Source organism: Neodiprion fabricii, chromosome 3 (assembly GCF_021155785.1).
Source record: "Neodiprion fabricii isolate iyNeoFabr1 chromosome 3, iyNeoFabr1.1, whole genome shotgun sequence".
NCBI lineage: Eukaryota > Metazoa > Arthropoda > Insecta > Hymenoptera > Diprionidae > Neodiprion > Neodiprion fabricii.
The window spans coordinates 24,165,984-24,189,046 of NC_060241.1; the positions used below are offsets into that span (position 1 = coordinate 24,165,984).

The window sequence follows — 23,063 nt, forward strand, 5'->3', positions numbered from 1 at the left end:
AGTATCAGCGTTTTGATTACGTGTAACATGTCAGCAACGTGATCGATTAATGAGACTAACGGTACAGAGCTCACGTTGATTTTTCTGTATTTCTCTCGAGACATTTCAGATTTTTGAGCAGTGTCGACAAACATAATTAAAAACCGGTTGAATAACATGTTCAGACGGCTAGATTCACGTGCGAATAATAAGTCGGGACAAACGACCGTTGTCACTTGTACACAAATTGGTGTGGGATTTTTAAATTTAATAATTAACAACGTCGAGAGCGTTTTAAAATGGAACGTACGACTGACTCTCGGAATATCGCACCGCAGATGTTTGTTGGTTGGCCTATAAAACTTAAGTTTAGACAGGTTATCTTGTCTAGTCTTTCCTTGAAATTCCAACTCCAGATTAAACACATTTTTTCTTTCCATTATTTTTCTCACAATCAAACGCCTCTGGGGTTATCATCGTAGGTAAGCGAGATATCCGAATATCTAATATCTTGTAGTTCTAATCAGGCTTCACCCCAGAATTCCAACTCTCTTTTTGTCTCACCTATTTGCCTCTTCTTATCTCGACATTATTTCCACTAGTGTAGGACCATAAAAAATGACACGATCATACCAAACGATACGAGCTGATCAGCAGTAAATAACAATCTGCACGTAATACGATGACCTATAAATAAAGTCCGATTGATAATAAGAAACACTCTAAAAAATATGCACATACATTTTTGACCAGATACGTAAGACTGCGCGAAAAGTTGGAAAAAAAAAAAATAAACTCATACTCAAGACGCAAACGTGTCAGTAAGGTCTTGGAAATCAACACTGGAATTTCGTGTATAATATTTATCAAGCTATTCGGTCTACGAAAATCGTTATCAATTTTCCATCAACCGCTATATATGTGATAAAAAGTAAGGTGTTAGGTAGACGCCCGAGATTTTCGTGAGATAATTTCGCAGCTTATTTACGCTGTACGAAAACCCTGGGCGTCGTTTAGATCGGAGATACTACAGTCACGTATCTACGTGTTTATGTAAAAGAATCTGTTTCAGAATCTGTGACCTTACAGAAAAAGCTTCAACCTATCGAAGCGATAAAAATATTAGGATCCTGCCGGGATTTGTCCAACTAAAAAAGCGAAAATGACCCGATTTTTAGCCGTTCCAAATTATTTGGTGCATATTTCGGTTTTCAACCATAAATCGTCTCGGGTTCAAGGACAGTACCGAACATGGAGTTCAACCAATTTATGAAGTTATCTGGATCCAGTGTCGCGTGGGCGAAGACGTCTATTTGCTCGATAGACGACGACGTTGGCATCATTCCCAGCATCATTATTGGGACCCCGCAAGTTCGCGACCTTTGCTGATTTCCACGAAACTGTGCAACGCTTAACACCAAGACGCGCGATTCTCGTGCCAAATGCGCTACAACTTTACACATTTATTTATCTTTCCGATGCCAACATTTTTTTCGTGCTCATGTCATTATGTCACAAGCGGAAGAGAGAATACTCTTCATGGTCTGCAAGCTCTGGTAAGTACGCAAAATTTTTCAATCGAAGCAGCAAAACGATTTTTCGATACTTGGGAGGTTTTTGTCCCATGGTGGACGTTTTACTCACGCACATAATCGATGATCAATATTATCGTTTCCACAGATCAGCGAATCTTTTTTTTTTCACCCGGTAATGTAATGCCCGATGCCGTGTTCGAATCGAGCTTATCAATTCGAACCTTGAACACACGACTAATATTCCGTTATTGCAGATGAAATCTGTAAAGTATTTCGCCGCTGCAAGAGATAAATCGCGGTATTGCCGAGATTAAACGTTTTTTAATGAGACAGATAACACCAAATGATTCTCGCGAATATCATTGGAACCGAAACAAAACGAGTTCCGATACAGATTTGGGGTAGAGATTAAGCTCACTGCCAGAAACGGGCGTCTCTCTAAAATCGAGATCTTGAATTAGTGTTCGTTACACTTTCATAGAGTAATGCGACCTACATTATATCTTGATACGTCGTAATTTTCACGCGACGAGGAACTTTGCACGCTATGATTATCTAACGTCAGCGAATTGTTGTAAAAACATCTCAAATGGTAGAATTTTTGCGAAAACTGTGTCAGTTTTTTGAAAAATATCGTTTCCTTTCCTCGTTTCACTGTTCGTCTGTTATTTTATCATCTCAGACGTTGAGTTTTTCAGAGTTAATTATGCAGTTACTACGTAATATGAGGCCATATTTGCATCATCATTTGTCGAGTGAATTCGTATGATATTTGTCTTAGAGCCCAATGGCGATTTATTATCAGCTGAAAATGAATCGTGGTAATGCAAATTCCCGATGAGCGAATGGAGGAGTTTTGGTCACCCTGACAGAGACGAATCTGATAAGAACTACGCTATCACCTGGTCAGGATCAAACTTGCATACGTGAAAATGAGGTATCCTGGTACATTCTTACACCGAATGGCGATGTAAGATTTGTGAGATGAGTTTATTTGCCGTGTGAACTTCCGCTTTCGAAGTACATAATCATTTTCTGTTAAATAATAAATAATCCAATTATTCAGTTGCGTTTGAACGGACTAAAAACAAACTTTATATTCAACCTTTACAGCGATTGTCGTGATAACGTTTCCATTGTGAATCAATGTTTTTGCATCAGCACAAGAATGCTTATCCTCAAATCCTCCACAGTTCTCAGCCTCAATGACCTTAATTCTCGTCGTATTAGTACAGCTTCGGTTTTTAATTAAATTTAATTAACGCCTGAGGCACGAAGTCTTATCTAATTACCAAAACGTTGAATCTTTATACCGCAGCGTATTTGTTTTGTCGAGCAAGATTTCAAGCGCCGACTGATGCCTTCGGGAAATAATAAAAATTCCAACAGATCTATTTCTAGATATTTTCATAAAGAGCTCTTGTTCTACCTGCGGCGCCAAAAACCTACCATCGTTGCGGCCGAAAAGAAGACTGTGTGCCGGTTTATGCGAGACACGCGGCCGTGTAACGCGTATAGTTTTAAGTAGTTTTTAGGAAGCGTGTATTTTTTGGCAAGCTTGCGTGAGAAGCTTATAGCTAATGAGTATGCAGAGCAGTCGTTGTTCCATAATTCCAAAATCAATCTTCGCCATCCGTACGTCGGTTATTCATCGAGGATACGTTATTCGAAAAGAAAAATTCCTCCTGAATTCCATTTTATCTCATTCAATAACATTGGTCATATTTTATCAGTCTGCAGCGCAGATTTAGTTTTTGAAAACACGATTCCTCGAGATGCGTGATTTGGCATTTACAAAAGCAAACGATTATATCGCGCTAAAATTATAGCAATTTTTTCACCCGCTGTAAGATTTCTACAACATGTTGAGAAGTAGGTGTAATGCTGGATAAATAATTTTCTTCTGTTCTTACTGTATTATATATTTAGTGCAGTTCTGCATTTTACGCCTACTGGGTCTAAAAAGTCGTTATTTGTTCATTGCACATTGTGAAAATGGCTTTGAGCCAAAATTTTCAGATTTACGGTGGCAGACAAAGTATCATAAATAACAAAACAAAACAGTGCATTTTAGAATATATTTTATACCTAGCTATACACAAATTTTTTTCCATTTTTATTTCTAACTACGTATGAACAGAGCACGGGCTTGTAACAAAGTTTAATTACTGGAATTTTCCATTTCTAAAAATCCCCGGTATACAGAAATTCATCTCTCCGTTCCCACGCAATTTTACGAATAACGACTACACGCACAAAATAAAGATAGAAATAAAATAACTCAGCAATGATTATAGATTATAAGATTGGAAAAAAATGCCAGGAACTGGATAATATTTTGTAAATCACGACGAAAATAGAATCGTTATAGTTGACCAACGATTTAAAGTAAAACGCGTAAAGAAATAGAGAAGCTAAATCTGTGAAATTACCGATCACCATCTCATATTGCAATCCCTGAATTTTCAAATCGTTTAAATCATCTCAAATTACTGAAAATCACGAGAATCCAATTAAGTAATTAGAATCATTATGCATCCCCACTAATCGTAAGCTCTAGAATTCTACCGTTTTCAACGTCCTGGTTCTTCAAGTTTACGAATCGTCGCTGGTTTTATTGATTATTTACATGCTCTCTAAATTTGTATCAGTAAAAATTCACTGATTCCCAGTTATAAGTATATGACTGGAAGAAAACAGTGCATACGCACCGACGATGCAGAGACTTTTCACTGATATCTCACTGATTTCCAGTGTATATGTACTGATTTTCTTCAGTGGTATACTTATATAACCGATTCACATTCAGAGAATGGGCTTGATATCGTAAAATATGAGAGTCGCTGCTATCGCCGATCCTAAAAGTTCAGCGGATGCAGTTTCGAAACTTATACTAATGAAAACTGGCTAATATTCGACCATAAAAAAAAGAAACAGACCGTTTACACAGTATCACAAATTTGCTGACCACCGACGCTGATCGGCCCAAAAATAGCAAACGCAGTTGGCTGTTTTTCACGACCAAACTTAATGGCAAAAGTCTCAAGCTCACGCGATGAAACGACACAAAGATGTCACGAATGTGACGCAGTGAAAATTGGAGGAACGTGGAGTTTCTTTTTTTTTTTTCCGTCGACGTCACCGACGCCCTTTCTTCGTCCGTCGCTGCGACTGCGCATCTTTTAATGTTGACAGAGACGACGTCAAGTCTCTCGGAGGACTTCGAAAATAGCCAATGGCTGTTGGCAACTTACTTGCCTGTACGGATATCGTGCAACGTTCGCTGCCGTCCAAGATTCTTGGCTATTAACTCGCCGCGGACACAAGGTCCGTTTTATAAACAACTCGCGGTGTGCTTTTTCTTTCGCTCGGTTTCGATATCGTCGAATTTTCTCGATCTCGAGTCTCGCTCCAACAAATAAAAATTTTATTCACCACCCACCTATTGCAAACAGTGTTCTCACAGCTTTGCGCAAAACTGCAAGTTTCCTTCTACATTCGTGCAAAATCAAGATTATCAGCCTTATCGTAACATCTCGTTTCGATCGCCGCCGACTACTTGGTCCTGATTAACATGGTCGAAGCTTGAAATAGTGTTAGAAAATATTTACGAAGAGTCAAATACGGGGTCACTGAACTAGAACAAGAAAAAAAAAACAACATTTCATCGAGTTCCTCACGATTGACATAACGATCAACTACGTAATTATTTTTCCTGTCACACGTGAAATTTTCTTGAAAAACAAAATTCTTATTGGCTCGTAGATTTGACGACTCCTGAAAGCTGTGTTTGCCTATTTTTACCAGTGTTTATGCTTAGCCGATCATTTTCAACAGAAATAGCGAGGACTTTCGTCTTTACTGCGCAGTGTTAAATTTTTTATCTCTATGATGGAAAAATCCAGTCTGCATGACGAGAGTTTGGATATAACAGTTATTTCAATTGCGAAAGAATAAAACAAAAACAGCAACAATGAAAGAAGAATCGCATTGCAGATAATAACCGTGGGAATCGATTAGAATAATTCAACAGTCATGCGAACGATGCAGGTTAATTCAAGAGAACGAGAAGAAAGGGAAGTGTCCAGGATTACCTTAATAACAAATCGCCAATGTACGTATCAATGCCGATGTTCGATAGTATTGCGTCATTATTGTTTTTACGGCCGGATCTATAATATCTCACGCGTGTACCATCGATTATAATAAAATCTTCAGATAATGCTGATCGTTAAATACTGTTCGCGCTTAAATAATTCCGTACGGTCATTATCATTTGTATGACGTCAGTAGGATGGTATTAAACGTGACTTTTTTAATGGAATTATGTATTATATAAAAATTCGATGTATCTAAATTACTCGCAAAGACAGGTCTTGCGTGATAAATGAATGATGAAAAAAAAAAAAAAAAAAAAAAAAACGGGAATGAAGTTTATTATATCTATGTTTTTTCATTCATTCTATTAATTCAAATTGAACTGAAAACAAGAATAGGAAAAAAATAAGCATTGCGGTCGGAATGAGGTCCCCGGAAACGCGCTCGTTTTACGGAATAACAATAGGAAACACGATCGGGAGTGCTAATTTGCCGCGAAGGACGATAAGCCTACTGGCACGAAAGACCCACAATTCGTTTGGCTGCAGAAACGATCTGATTACGATGCCCTCGATGCACATTTTGTTTCAACGATTTTTATTGGTGTAGAATGAATAGAGGTAAAAAATGTAAAAATATCAGTGAATAAAAGGGTCACAATATCTGTTTCATAAAATTTTGAAATGACTAAATGTAACTTGAAGGGAACCAAAATTAGAAACATCAGAATAAACAAGAACATAATAAGCCAAATATAAAATCGTTAGAATTATAAACTTTTGATTTTCTGTAGCCTACCTTGCTATACGTTGACTTCTGTATGTTTCAACTTTCTACCTTTAAGAATTATCCATTAAACAGATTTTTACATTTTTGAAACTTCTGTTTTCTAAGCATTCTGCTCTGTAAAATTAAATTTAAAAATTTAAATAAAAAAAAAAATAACTGATTCCAAGTTATAAGCATGCACACTGACGATTTAGTGACTTTTCACTGATATTTCATTCATTTTCAATGCATACACGCTGTTTCCAGTGGTATACGCATAACTGATTCATATTTAGAGATTATTTTCTAATCTTTCTACGTTCATAACCCCATCCAAGAGACAAAGTGGCCATGTTTTTAGTACTACCGATAACCCCGCGGCACGACGCGACCGAATTTCGCACATGATCCCTGATTATCATTCCTGAGCTCGCATTGAAATTGACCGCTGTCAAAATTGGCGATCAACCAGGTTATTGTACGGGACGTATATCGTGTTTGAAGAGAGTGTGTTCGACTTGACAGGCGACTTTACGGATGGCGGATTAAGCAAGCTGACAGCTCAAGCGCCTATTCGCGAGTGATAGCATATCGCGATATCGCGATGTAGCAGGCACTTCACTTTCGGTAGATTCTCATCTCAAGATACAGTCACTACGAAGTGAAAAGTTCGATGGTCCGGAATATTGGAAAGATTTCAGTATTTCCTTCCATCACAGTGACTCGCGAAGCTGCAAGAAACAAATGCAGTTTGTCCGAGTCTGGGATAACGAAGCCGTGATTTTTATAAATAAATATAATCAGTGAGAGCGTGACACGATTATTACTAAATTGAAAGCTAGTCTCGCGATTTGTCCACTGGAAGCTCGTATCGAAGACCTTCTGTAAATCAATAAATCTCAATTGGCACGTATGTATAAACGGCGGTATTATTTCATCCCACAAAACTAACGCGACAGTCGTGCGATAATATTCACTGTCAACAAAAACTTATCTCTCTGCTCGACAATACACGTGACGAGTGAGAATGAAGCTTTACAGTACAAGTTGGACCAACTAAGTAACCAGCAGTAAGCTACAAAAGCTATAAACATTTAACGGCAAACAATTCACTGTACACCTCGTGATTAACTTATATGCATGTATAATACCTGACACCTTTTATTTTCGCAAAATATTTTCACACCCGTGTACAATGGCAAATCTTTACAAGTATAAGACAAGTGCTATCGCATTTTAGACTTATATATAGCATCCAATAAAATGTTGTTATCTTAGAAAAAATTACCGAGGCATTCCCCGCATGTAAAAAATTTGCGTATAGGTACATATATACAGTAAAACGATAAGAATTTACGGTGATGGAGTCTATTTTTTACCATCCGTTTAACGTTCGCACTTTTAACTGATGACACGTGACGTACATTTTTGCGAAGTATAATAGAAACACGTGAGTAGATGTATCGTCTTCGATTGACCAAAACCCGATCACGAAACTTGACCCACAATCAGGGACACGGACTACGACTTTTACTCCGAGTCCGCTAATATAAGCGGATGAAAAACACAAAGAAAAGAGAACATGGCGACAACGCGATGTATGTCGACGATGTAGACGGATGTACATTTTGCGCTACTCGTAGGTATTATGCAGGTGGCGAACGGGCGAGAAAGTCTTTCACCGTGAGTCTCGCGTCTAGACATAATTGTGCGTGCAGGTGAGATTATCGTGTAGTTTTCAAAGGTGTGCACCGTGATGACGTATAGATTATACGCGTCATTCTACGCAGTCTGGAATCACTTTCATTTGCGTGGGGTCCGATCGCCAATGACGTTCTTGCGATCGATGTAAAAGAATAACTGTTCACCTTGCTTTTTGGATAGGAAAAAGCGAAGGCGGTTGCGGGACTCGGTCTTTGAGAGAAAAAAAAAATCGATTAATCCTTGCAGGTACGACCGCAGAAGCGTGAATATATAATGCTTGTGGTGAATAATTCCGATAAGGAGACAATTATTGGCAACAAATTGGCAACAAATTGGTTTCATATAAGTATCTGATACAAGAAGGATGCCTAATAAATATTTCCGAGATGAAACCTGTAACACTTTCAAATTCTCAGCAAAAAATTAAATCAGTTCAATGTACAAAAAAATTACTATACTATTGAACAAACAATTGTCTTGGACAATATTTTGTCGAAAAAATTAGAAAAGAAAAATTAAATCTCCAGACTACCAGGTATATTGCTTTTGGCGAAAGGTCGTGGAATTTTGTTAAATTCGCATACCGTGCGAAAAGCAACTGACTGGAAAATCGATAGCATGTATAGGTAAGTATTATCATGAAGGTGACTTGGGATGGATTAAGTACAGAAGCACCGGATAGCTTAAGCCACTTAATCTCAAGCAGTCGTGTATTGTCCACAGTGCACAGAAAGCAAAATATTATGGATATTACGTCTCCTATCGTGAATATATGGACGGCACTTTTTTCAACTTAAATATAGAGCAATTATGCCAAGATTTAGAAATCCGATAACAAGAGTTACACAACTAAAGAGTTGCATTATGGTTAGATAGATCCACCACGATTGATGTATATTTGACTCCGACAAAGTGTTATCCATATATCCACCACAAAAGACGCAAAAACTACGCACTTACATTTTTTTCCGTATGACATTCCAGGTTCAATTTGTAAAGAAGCTGTGATAAATTTCCACAGCGATTTTCCAACCGGGACAATAAATTGTTATAAAATGCTGCGTACGTTTTATGAAAAGAAATGTAATCTATCAGTACGACTCCGAGTCGATTGTCATGTGACGTGAGTCAATGCTCGATTTCATTTTCAAAACTTGTATGTTTACCAAGATTTCTTCGCGATAAGCAGAGGAATGCGGCTAACAGACGATAGGAATGAACCGAGATACACAGTGAAGATTCGAATTGCATTCGTAGATTAATCACCACAATGTTTCGTATCGCATTGTTATATTGAATAAAAAGAAAGTTGATTATTGATGCGAATAAAGTTTTATTTTGCGCAATAATGCTTTTTCTTCAAGGTACGCTTTCGTATTGAATTTTACGAATTTGAACGTTCCGATGAAAACTTTCATGATTCGATATAACGTAAGGTTAGAAAAAAACACTGCCAAAACCGAATAAAATCACGACCGACATGCGTGAATCTTCGGATTGACGGTGCAAGCATTTCATATGAAATCATTTCCTTAGCTTCGATTCCGCACGTGTGGCTAAAATAATTATTGCGAGTCCATAATCAAAGCTTATAATATTATATATACAGCTTGAGCCTGTGCATATAGAGTCACGGTTACCGTCTATAGAATTTAAACAGCGGATAATTTGACCATGACAAGCGTTCGCCAATGTCAAGTAGCCAGTCGGTCGAGGCTGACGGATATAATAAGTTTTGGAAATCGGTGGTATGCATATTACATATATGTAATAAGTACATAAACCTCTATGTAAGTGATTTTAAGTGTATACGGAATGTCTTTCGCGATTCGGTAATAAAAATACGAAAGTTTTTACTTCGGTTGAACGAGCTGTCGTTGAAATATATATGTACACGTGCACATTCTATTCACATCACGAGCACCAATTTATCCTGTATTTAAATGCCTTTCAGTCACGTTATACTTTCATCGCTGATCTTGATATTAACGTTGAAATTCTTCTGTTGAAAAATTACGTACTGGCGTTCTTCGATCTTCAATTTCGTTCAGCGAGGTTTGGTACGCATTTATATATCCAAGACCAAAAACTCTGACAAACGTATACATATATATATATATACATGTATACATTGGTGTAATAAATTTGCGGTTAGGCGTTTATACCCTACACATTTAGCATGAGACAAATTACGTGTACGGTTTATTCTCAAACGATGCATATGATTCGTATAACAAAAAACGAAAATAGAGTTCACGTTTGGACGTTAAAAGATGAATAGACCGTCCGACGTTCTAGACCAGGCGGAGAGAAAGGTTGTGGAAAGTAAAGTACAGGTGTAACAGCTCAAATCGAACCGCAATAAATTCGCGCGTACGTTTGTATGAACCTGAGAGCCAAATTCGCGCAGCCAAAAGGAACAAGAAAAAAAAAAAAACCGAGACGCATGTTTCTTCGAGCTAAAATTACAATCGTCTAGCAAGCTGACAGGATGCTAACTGCTGCCGACCGGCGAGTTCTGGGTGCGGTCTTTTCGCCCTAATTTTAACGATTGCTAACTGACCGTCGCGTCGGAGGAAAAGAGAGAGTGGAATAGGGGAACCAGGGGACGGAAAAAAAGTTGCAGACGATTTATTAATTTGCCGTTTTCAAATTGTTCTATGATTGCAATTAGTTGAATGCGACCGGTGGTTTAACTACTCGTGGATAATTGAGCGTGTCTCCTCAGTCATGACATTGAAAAATTTGTCTACATAAAAGATACATCTGCTTCCTAACCCAAAGTGCTATTTTTGGGCACGGACAGTTTAACGTTATTACACGGGCAAGGTGAGCGAAGCGGTTCGAAGCATGTTGCAGCGGTATTTACTTGTATGCGACGTTAACGTAATTAAAAATTCACGCACGCGTGTATATCTGCGATACTTTGACAGGGAAGTTCTCTCTAACAATAAACTCCACGTCTGTGCACCAGCTGGTTTAGACCTGAAAATCATTATAGAACGACGAAAAGCGTTCGAGCGCATCGCGTTCCGGCAAAATGCGAAATTATCTTTCAATCTTTCAACGTATTCTAAAACGTAGCTATTAACCGACCGGTTCACCTTGTCGACTAAAAATCACGTTATGCAACTGGACGTTGGGGAATAAACTAGATACGGCCGGTTGTTTATTCATGCGCTGGAAAATATCAGTGTAGTAGATGAACCTGGGTTAAATAAGGACGTGAATAATCGACAGTGAGAAAAAGTATCGTCAAATAGCGCCAGGCGCCTTGGAGACTCGACTTATACACAGATTCGTTGTTCGGAATTTGGTTTACGGCCAAGTCTGCGTCGTCTCGCCGTTTCATCTCAGGCACGTGACTTGAAAAGGTGAAGATACGTCACTGCGTTACACGCAACGTTTACTCCGTCAGCCGCGTTGCGTTACGGTTAATTTGGTATAAAAAAACAACCAAGTCCGTAGCACTTCGTCTGCCATGCCCGCTCACATATTTGCAATTTTTTCAAACATCGCGGATATTAAGTGTCGATGTATAAAACTTTTGTCCCGTCATACGAAACATAGCCACCGAAGGATGTGAGGATATCTCAGTTTGGAAATTCCCGAAAATAGACTTTTTTCGAAATTTCAACGTCGATGAGGTAGCGGTATAAAAAATTTTTCAGCCCAGCCCAGCCCTTTTGCGTCAGCTATTTACTAGAGAAAAAGTTCAAGAATTTCGAAAAAGAGCGAAATCTAATAAAAGACCCTCTTCTGAACCGCCCTAATATGCAATATACAAAGCATGTATCAATCAGCCGATAGAATTGTATAAAACAAAACGTTATCAGCTGCAATCGCACGTAATTTGATTACAAATATACTCACAATCACTTTGAATACGGAACAACAAATATATAATAGCAATAGTAATAATAATAAAAATAATTCTCGAAACGTTATTCCGCGAATCTCAATCGCCTTAGGGTATTTTTATATTTCAATTTATTGTCAGCCATTGCTGCTGCAGGCTAGCTTTGATCACTATTTAGAGACACCGAAGCTGCTCTCGCTTCGTCTACTAAATACGGCTGCAGTGATCACCGCTCATCCGTGAGCTTTTCACTCTCAGCTTTTCACCGAAGGCGTTGAAGCCAAGTTTTTTTTTCCCACTAAATTTTCCTCAAGATTGATAAGCTGCGGTTTGCGAAATTCGAAATCTTTAAAGCATCGTTTTTTATTTACAAATGCCAAATCTTTCATACGTAAAAACTAAAGCAGAAAAAACATTTTGTGTTGTCATCAATTATACTGCTAAATTCAACTTGAAGCATTGAATGCACGTTTTTTTTGGAATACAAATTTGGCGATGGACAAAAAGAAAGGCGAGTTATTCAACTACTGATAAAATTTAGTAAATTCATACGATGGACAAGAGTAATTAGATCCATGTAGGTATGTATAATTCCCCGTTCCTTGGAACGTGCGGTGCGGATAAAATCAGGTCTACCTGACGCAAAGTTTTTGGCAGGGATGAAATTTGAGGCGGAGGATTTCAGTAACGTGGCGCCATCTCTACCAGACTTTGAGGACGGTAAAATTGGATCTAGATTATACCTACTTTTGGGAAATAGGCATAACTCGGCTGAACGAAAATGAAATTTATTTTTCTACCACTTTCCAATTACTATATCATTTATTGGCGTAAATAGCACCTGCGATTTTTGAGATTCTCATTCGGAATTAAATGCAATCTATAGTGTACGCACGAATTAGTGAACATGATTGAAAGAAATTCGACTTGCAACTTGGATATTGCTGCATGAAATTGTGTGTGCAGTGTCTCCTTCAATTCGCTTCATTATCGTTTAATGACATTATGCCAGTCGCATTTTATACTGTCGTAAAAATTTCAACTTCAAGTAAGTGTACCATTTATTGACCATGTCCCAAATTATTGACCTTTTTTGGTTTTATCTGTTTCATCCTTAGTTCTAAAATTACCAAAAAATTAATCTGTATTGTCTCACTCTCTAGCAATTGGTTTTTTGTCGTCAAATAATTCACTATTTGCGATGTAATTTATAATTTTGGAAAATAAAAGGGTGAATAATTGTGACTAAACATGTTGATAGGTGGTATACTCTTGACTTAACAATGACACATCACAGACGGATATAACCCCAATGCCAATTACCATCAATTTCAGAAGGTCTAATAATTTACCATGAACTTACGTGCGATTGCTTTTACAGACCGCGCTCCCATTTTAGGCATTCAAATCTACCCTCGCGCTCTTGAAAATTTAATAATTGATGATTCCTTACCTGAAACAAAAATGACGAAAAAAAACTCATGAGTACAAAGCGATGGAAAAGAAATCGGTATATCTTCAATGTAGGCTAATAGTTTTGGCGTGAAAAAAGTGTGTTGTTAAACATTCTATTGAACGGTGAATTCTTATCGGATTGGTATAAGACGTACAGAAATTTTTGTCTATGAATTGCCCATGGACTTCTTTAATTGTACAGTGCAAGGCCGCAATTTAGTGTCAATCCGATACGTCGTCGAAACAAAATTTACCTGTACGCATAGGTATGTAGTTGCATAACTACCTACAAGGTCGCGGTGGCTTCCAGAGTCGCAAGCAGTTTTTATTACAGATCTTATTCACTCTTTCGGGCTCAATTAATATATGAGGTGAAAATTTTGCACGAGATTTATAAGAGAAAAACAGCGTGGAAAAAAACTACTATAAAATAGAACAATAAACACAATGCAAAACATCTGCTCGATAGTTTCGTGGCGAAATATCGCCCGTACTTCCGAACCCACGAAATTGCTCGATCCCTTTCAAATTTCACGTAAAACACGACCATTGTTGAGTGGAATTCTTTGTGTCCAGACAGGCGCGTTGTCAATTGACGGATAAAGCTCACCTTGCATTCCTGTCACACATGACGCAATTACAAATATCCGTTCTTGTGCAATTTTTTACCGCGCATCAAAATCGAACGAATTAAAAATATGACAGAACCGTCCTTACATACGTCTTTTACTTGAAATTATCACAAACCAGTAGACAAACGACGATGTCAGAGTCGAGCTATCGAACAAGTTTCACAGTTTATCATATCATTGTAAAAGATGGATTAGCAAACAAATAAATGGTTCTCCTCCGATTTGGAAAGATCAAAAGATCGGAATGAAATTGCGTCACTCAACGTCCTGAGGTTTTTGCTCTCACACATGTAGGCGGATTTGCACAAACACGTACGATACGAGCAAGATCCAGAACCTGGTACAACGTGTTAGCGAGCTTGAGGTATTGAGGTTGTCAGTGTCAGAAGATACGGATCTCCATAAAGATGATATAGATAGATACGGCGATAGCGAAGAGATACGACTTCGCCGACTGAGGCCGCGTATTCTTAACGACACTGCATGTACAACGGCTAATTTCCCGCATCAGATTAAGGTATGTAATCGGAGATATGGGAGTGTCGATAATTCGCAATTCGCCGCGTATGACCGAACACGCGTTAAAGATGAGCAGCAAGCTTCTCGCTTCAAAGTCGACCGAGTTATTATTATGCAAGCACTCATCGTCTCGCGAAGGCGTGTAAAGTTATCTTTCCTTATTGACGTTTCTCGCCCACGTGCAGCCCATTAAATTTCTCAAGCGGTGGACTTGCTTTTATTTACACCGCGAGGTACCTCCAATGCATCTCATCCAGCTTCTTTCCATAAATTCTCATGACCGTCTCACGCGGTAACGTGATTCGAGACCGAAGTTGTTACAAATCGTTACTCACTTCGGCTTTAAATACCGTGCAGAACCGAACGTGTCGTTGATTGAAAATTATTTGACAGGTGCATGTTTCGCGTATAATCCATATTATACACGATATTTTTGATAGGCAGAAGTAATTGTTATGGGTTGGGTGTAATCAGCGCGACGAGACTCAACCCTGGCACGGAATCCTCGAGTAAATCTATTCGCCACACCTCGTGATTCAACAGCTAATATTTCGGGCAGGAAAACGTGAATCGAATTTTATTGCAAGCATGCTGAGGCGTCACTACAACGTACAACGTAGTAGCTTCGATATTGCCCTGATTCTCGTATGCACCTACCGCCGTTAAAATAACTAGAATAACGCGATAATCGAACAATTTCAAACATCAAATGGTGAAATATGCCATATCTTGGATCAACTTTACGTATCCGCCGATACACCTTTCAATGAAAATCATGTCATGTTTTCTACCTTTTCAATACAATTTACCAAAAAAGGTTGCGAGCCGACGAAGAGAAATCAATTCAACGTTAAGTGCGTATACGGTATGTGTATAATAAATTGATTACTGCAAGAGATCTGTGCCATGCGTGAGAGTTGATGATACAGTTTTGGAAAGTGAAACACAGCTCAGCGTTTGTCGCAACACGTTTCAATTCGTACGGCATAAATCTCCTGGAGCGATAAACGGCGCGGCGAGTAAACCGAATGGCCGGCCACATGGTTCAAGATAGATAGGTATACAATTACTTCTACAACGTATATGATGATAATTAGATGCCGAATTTCGATTAGCCGTATGTCAACGGACAGTTGACAGCATCTCCTTCATCGTTGAAGCAATAAATAACCCGGCGATGGTTATCTCGAGATTGCGACCCTTTTGCCGACTTGCCAATGTGACGACGTTTCAAAACATTTTTCACACTGTTCGTTTTATTGGCTCGTAGTTACGTGGCGTCGCAGCAATAATGCATCAACACTTTCAACGAGATAGAAGTTTGGTAACGTTATCGTAACGAAACATTAAAAAAAATCACTATTTTCTAAATTTTACAACGATTCGGAAGGAACCAAGATTTGGAAATACGAGTGTGATATGTTCCAAAATCGCGAAATAACGGTTTCTCCTCAGCATGAATCGTTACGATAACGTTACTAACTTCAGTATGATCATTTTCACAGACACTATTCGGCCTATGTTTAAAGTATACGTGCAACCGATGATCAAAGCTTGTCAAGGCTGTAACTCCAAGAGCTTTTCTGTACCAATCTGTCAAAAAAAAGCTCACCGCAGGAGGGTAAAGCTATTTACAATCGGAGAGTTATCGATTGAACCAATGTACGACAAGTTATCTATCGTTTCATCAATTTGCTGATATCGGTCTTCGTCAATAATGTAAAAACGAACTGACTTCCTATTTCCGCTCGGTGTATAACGCGTTATAAATGCCAAATAGCTGTTCGTTGTTAAGATATTCATATTCATGTAATGTTCTGACGCACCTCTGTTGAATGAATAATTATCTGGGAAATCCCGCGGTAATGAAAGGTCATCACAACAAGTTCTGGATGCCGTGAAATTTGTTCATTTTTTTCTTACGAATTATTTTGACCGAGATTAATCGCAGAGAAAATGCCGTTTATTATACGCTGTGCCTCGGTGAGGTCTTGATCGGAACTCAAGATAGGTAGAGCCGTATTTGCGCATCGCAGATGGCCGTGCTAGTCTGCCTGTTGAATAACCAACTGACTAACTAACCATAGTACCTGAAACTAAACGTATTCATAATCGTCTTCTTCAGGCAATGACACCGCGCAAAGTTCAGAATGAAGACTTCGAGGCTGGCGAGAAAAAAAAAAAGAGAAGAGAATCCCCGTCACCATGAGTATACAGGCACATTTTTGCCGTTTCGTATAGACGATGACCACTTGCGAATTGCTCACGGTGTGAAGTCTTAAATCTTACATCGGTGTATATTTATTCAGCAATTAGAATTTTAATACATGAATATGTTTAGTTATTAGAATTTCATTATCCCTCGTCGGTTAAATTTATAAATCTGGTCAAAACAACACGTGATTATATACCAGTAAGTGATATGCATGTGCGAACGCCTAGAGTGATTGTATGCATAAAATTGAGGTATACAGATAAGGTTTAGACGCGCGTATATTCCTCTCTCGAATAATGCCGAGACAAATATTATTTCACGACTTGCGATGGGAATAACCGTAATCCAAGGTTCAAAAGGTCGAGAAAAGCAAATACGTATAGGTATGCAGCCTAGGAACCAACCGCATCGTTATCCTTATATTGATTCACGACATATCCAAATACCCGGGTGTACTAGCTTTAGAATTCACGATGGTTTTACCCTCGCCGATCGCTATTGTCTTGAAGGGTATACCTACCTATTAGCTAGAAGCGTTATTCCTTCACATTAGCACGGAATGTAGATGTAGAAATCCGATTGCCGCTGCTAACATGTATTATAAATTTGCACTCCGGAGGATCGGGGACTGACGATGACGCGATTGAATTTATAAAAATGTGTAAGAATAGGTTTCAGTAAAGGACCCAACTTATTTCAATTATCTGTGAAGTTAGATTGAATTTCACATCATCTATGATTCTGCCTGGTACAGCTCCAGGTTCAATGATCGATACGCGCTCAATATGTGATTCTCAGTGTTGACCAGACCCGGCAGCCTTCTATTTAAATTCATAAAGATGAATGCCAAGGGTAAAATCACCGCATAGACTGCACGTTCATCCCGCGATCTACAGGGTATCATCAAATCGCTTTCGACGATAAACTGATAATCCGAGTAATGGTCAGCTAACGGGTATTCGCTCTAGTTAATGGGTCGTTTCATTAAGCCACTTAAGGATCCGTCGACTTACATGAGTTGGCGGCGCGTTGTCTGATCCAGTTTTGATACCGAGACTGCTTTGAGTTCACGTGTACGTTGATGCGAATTGGCGATAAAATGAATTGTAATGGTAAAACTGACGGCGACGGTAAACACTAAGAAAAGCTGATAAAAAACGAGCTAAACAAATATCGTGTTCTTCTGGAAATTATTCGTGATTCGTGACAGATTCGTGATTATATCCAGTTTCGATGCGTAGGACAGACGTAACGCGTTGTAATAATCAAACGAACCCTGGAACTGCAAAAGTCCCTGCATTCATCATAAATTCCGCACACGGTTGGTTGTTCCTTGGTTCTATTACTTATCTCCATTATCAACATTAATTGAACTGCAAGCCTTATGGCAAAACTCACGAATCGTGCTTCACCGACCTCTCGGTGTAAATGAAGCGGTATGAAAACTAGTCACGTACGAATATCGTTAACATTGCTAGTCACCCGGGGGTCTAGAGAGGTCGTTAAATCAATCAATCATTTGTTACGAGCTTATAACACAAATTCGTATTTCTCTAACGGTTATAAGACTTATAAGTTTATACGTACTATCGATTACTTACGTTATTTTATCGATATGTCACACCGGTGGAGTTACACGTGAACAATGTAGATTCGCAGGGCGATCGACCCATAAAGTGGCCAGATCCGAACTGTCACCGCATAGTTTGAAAGTCGGATCTGATCAAGTAGGTGATAAATCGACTTTGCACGAATGGAAACGGTGCGATTATCAGTCAGTTCCGCAAATGACAATGGCAATGGCTCTGAAGGGAATTTCGACAACGCCTAACCTTCGTCGATTCGTGTCCTCGTATGCTGTGTCAAGAAGCGGAGAATTCCGCAGCTGCAGATATGTATGAGTGAATGCAGCGTGTGTGATTGGGGGATGGAGGAAGATGAATATCGTGCTTATTATATACAGCAGACGGACATTGCTGTGAGTTTATTTTTATCATTAGTCGCGTTCTTCCTGCGCACACTAATCCTTGACGGTATTACAGCGAGATAATTTTGACTATTTCTTGCGTACCCTTTCAATCTCACTGATACGAATCGAGAATTCGTAAAAATCGTTCGATTCTTGACTACATAGACTCAGAAAAGCGAGTAAGTATTCTGTGGCACATTATATATTGCGCAGCACCGCATGTGGCTCTGGGGTTTAGATTTTCCTACTGCACTGACTCACTAGAACATCATTCTAATCTGCAGTTCATTTATTTAAAATGAGTAAGTTGTTATTGCCCACAGAGCTCACGATTAGGTTCAAGAACATTCAAATCAGTCAGAATGATAACATTTGCAGTTAAAACGACATTGTATTTTCGGTTAACATTGATAGCATTACAAACACACAATTTTTACTGTTCCATTTTGTATAGATTATATATGAGACATTCCACCTCAAACAGACCTACGTCTGACCCTCACTATGAGCATTATTTTTTTTGGTTAAGTATGGCGTGGAGTGTTTAAAAAAACATGATTCGCCGAGTTTTAGATCTTTCTGATCACAGGTTTGATTTTTAATGAAGGATTATGAAGGATTATATCTATTGCAACTAACAATGTATATAAACAATCAAGGGAAAGTTTACCTTGTATAAGAAGAGAATAAACTCTAGTCAGGTATCATAAAATTCAAACAGGAGGGAGATAGTTCTTTGGATTAGGTGACCGAAGACCATTGACAGCTGCTCCAATCGATAAACAATGTAGATATGTAAGATTTTAACACTTAATAAATAAATTAACAGTGAGATATTCCGTGAAGCACAAGTCATAAAGTTAAAAAGAGCAGTAAAAACCAAATCCGTGGTGAAAAAAATCGTAAACTCGGCAAAAGATGATTTTTCTTCGCTCTACGCCATACTTAAAAATTAAAAAAATTGTCAGTGGTGAGGTTCGGACGTAGGTTGGTTTGGGACGAAATACCCCATGTATAACATACATACGGTCGGTTGACTGTTAATTACAATTTCATCATACTTGTGGATAAAAATAAATCTCATCCTGATCGTGATTAACGCAATAAATGACGCAGATTTATTTAATGAATCAGTTTCTTTACCACGTGACATGGACACAGACGGCGGCCTGGAAAGCTTAGAGATTCGTGATATACATATCGCAATACTGTCTAGTCCCGCGCTGCAGGCGTGCAATATCACATGATTCGGTTATGTAGCAGAGGACCACGTGCGGCGTTCGAGTCACGTGAAATAAATTATTGCTAAACATTCGACGAGGAGGGATATGGATGGTGTCACCAAAGTTGGCTGACTAACGAGGGGGTCAACGTGCTCGACTACTGATCCCACTTGAGTTGCGTGGGTGGAGTAAAAATGTAATTCTCGCTGTATACGCGAGCCTTTTTCTTTCTTTCTCATTGATTTTTAAAGTAATTATTTTTCAATATCCCTTCCGACAGTCATTTTAATCCATTGATAATTAATCAGCAACTCGAGACGGTTGTATCTTGACGATCGAAAAATGACAATTCTTCAGGTGGAATGAATCTGTTTTTTTTTTTTTTCTCTACAATAATCGAGTCAATAATAAATTAGTAACAAGAGAATATTATCATAAGATACACAAATAAAATTTATCTACCGATTAAACCGGACGCGACGGAAATTTTTTATTCAGTGAAACAAGTTTCTGTTTTTGAACTGCGGTAATAAAATTTTTTTTATTTGTCCGAAATTTGTCGCGTTTTGCGTCTCGGTGAGATCGAAAGATAAGTTGACATTAGTATTGCAAATGTTGAGACAATTTTTACACTGGAAGTAAGAGAAAAATATTTCTTTGCAAAACAAATGAACGGATATATAATCAAGGTATTCTGATCCTTGGCAGGGATTGTCTATTCAAAGCACTGCTCTGTCGTCTTTTCAATTCATAAAAGAAGCACGTGAAGGTTCCATCATAAATTATTACATACGTCACATGTTACTGGAAAGAATTTGGAGGCTAAATCATAGGTGATGTGACGAATCACATGAAATACCAATGAAATCAAGTATATGCTATGCGTATCCATAAAATCGGCAATATGAAATCGTAACACTCAATTGCCTAAACATAAATGCAAAAAGTGGCTGTGCAGCAACCTAAAAGCTGGAATAAGTCAACATACGTTTCTGGTAATATACAAGGGAACTCGAAAAAATCGTAAGGGGTGACATTTGGTAAGTTCCGGTCCTTCAAAGGAGGTGCGAGCGTTTGATAATCATTTACGTTGAAGAAGTCCGCAAAAATAGAAAAAAAAAAAATGTTGCTCTTCGTTTCTTCTGTACAACTAAGTATATATCACTGGGAATCCCTGGAAGTGAATAAGAAATTGAATCGAGATTCGGTAAATCCGAAAGTTGATATGCAATAATAAGTGATATTTTTTGTCTGTCGAAAGAATAAATTATTTTCCAAGAAACGATTATAAAACCCGATTGATTCTGAATTATTCCGCACTTTCTGAAGGCTGACATTATACCTAATATATGTAACGCTCCTCTTCTCAATAGGATCTGTTTACGTATGATTATTAAAAAATATGACGCACTAGATGTACTATAGTTATTATCTCCGTGTTCAATTATTGACATAATATTGGATTTTCAACTGGCAATAATTGTTGAAACTCCATAAATTGTTATTTGACAAATAATTGTTTACGACATAGCTTACAGATCAGAATCAGATAGCGTATAACATGTGTGCCAGAACCACACTTGACTCGTGACGATGGTATGCTGACAAACCAGTTTTATTTCAGTAGAAGCAAACTGTTGATACACGTTACATAAAATGCCTTCGTTTCCAACGAATGTTTTCTGCCGCTTCGCAACGCAATGGGCACAATAGCGTGCTGGTCGGGGATTCTGTATGAATGCTTGTGGTACACATATACACTTACAGAATTTAGAACGAAGTTGAGTGTCTACCTCAAAGGCAAAGGTTTTCGTTTCTTCTTTTTTCACGAAACTTCTTGGGATTGTTTCAAGGTCCAATCGTGACGACTCGGTTTTACGATTTTCATAACGATCAGGTTTTTTTGATTCTTCACCATCAAGGAAGTTGATAAACATCACACCGCGATAAAAGTTCATGCACGCACCTAGTTTTCGTTGAAAATTTTTTTTTCTACATTCGCACCTACGAGTAATATTGGTACTTCATTTAAATTCATAAGTCATTCAAATACACAAAATTATTATCAACGCTTTTATGTTTGCCATTTAAACCACTTCCGTATATATATAATATATATATATGTTCATAGATTACGACAAAGTGATCGAAACCGTGTGCAGTACGAAATATAGTGAAATTTTCAGAATCAGTGCTTAAGGTATTTACTGCCAATGCAAATGTCTCGTAGTTTCGTCGCCATCTCCGAAAACTCACCATATTTATCGTTTGGAAGCTCAATTAATTTCTCTCGTGCCGTTTCTAACGAATTGAAAGAATAAAAAATTACGTTTCCGCAATCGAAAAATGGAAACAATATGCGCTTTCTGCAGATGAGAGTTACATTTGAATCGATAAAACAGCTGTCACAAATACAACTCCTGAAAAGAGAAAAATCCCTCTAAAACGTGGGAAATTAGGACTAGCACGAAAAAGAAAGAGAATTATAAAAATTATGGCGCGAGATACCTGCGAAGGATGGTGCGATTTACTGCGGTATTTGCAACAAGACTTCGTTGAAATTTATTACCGCCGCTGCAGCCATCGCCAATGCGAGGGGAGAGTAAGAGGGAGAAAGAGAAAGAGAGAAGGAGAGGAAGAGAGAGTACGAGGGTCAGTGGACTTGGTCCAGAGCATCCGAGGCACGCACTGTGCAGAAGAGAAAATTGGGATTCAGGGTTTCGGCGCATTGCCAACGGATCGATCCTCGCGAAGACTAATTCGCAAGGTATAACGAGGCGAATTAAACGGAATTTGATTTGGGCGAGTTCGAATAGAGTCCATAATGCGTCAATGTAACTGCATTGATGGTCGAAAGAATTGCACTCCATGAATCAAACCGGAGGTGGCCTTGTTTGTTGCGATTTTATGAGGTTATCGGGTTGGATTTGCCGGCACGAAGTGTCGATACTCGGACCTCGTCCCAATACGAGAATTCCTTAGGCGAAGTGGTATAAGCATCGATCACGCGGCGGATTCGCGTTAAACTGTTAACTGAACTTTACACGACAGACGCAAGAACTTTGCTGATTGGCCTTTTCAAGGTAAGCCATAGGTGACTAGATACG

At 38.5% G+C, this 23,063-nt stretch overlaps 1 protein-coding gene across 6 annotated transcripts in view; it reads right to left on the minus strand.

Moving 5' to 3' along the window:
* LOC124178064 overlaps positions 1-23,063 on the minus strand; it is a 133,968-nt gene that overhangs the window by 62,733 nt on the left and 48,172 nt on the right. Inside the window, exon 1 of one of the 6 annotated variants that reach the window (XM_046561164.1) lies at positions 13,307-13,377. The exons of 4 other annotated variants lie outside the window; for them this stretch is intronic. In XM_046561164.1, coding sequence (XP_046417120.1) covers positions 13,307-13,346 — 40 coding nt within the window. In that variant the 5' untranslated portion in view covers positions 13,347-13,377. Of the gene's footprint in view, positions 1-13,306; positions 13,378-23,063 lie in introns of those variants that run through there. One more of the 6 variants, XM_046561166.1, reaches the window with a different exon arrangement.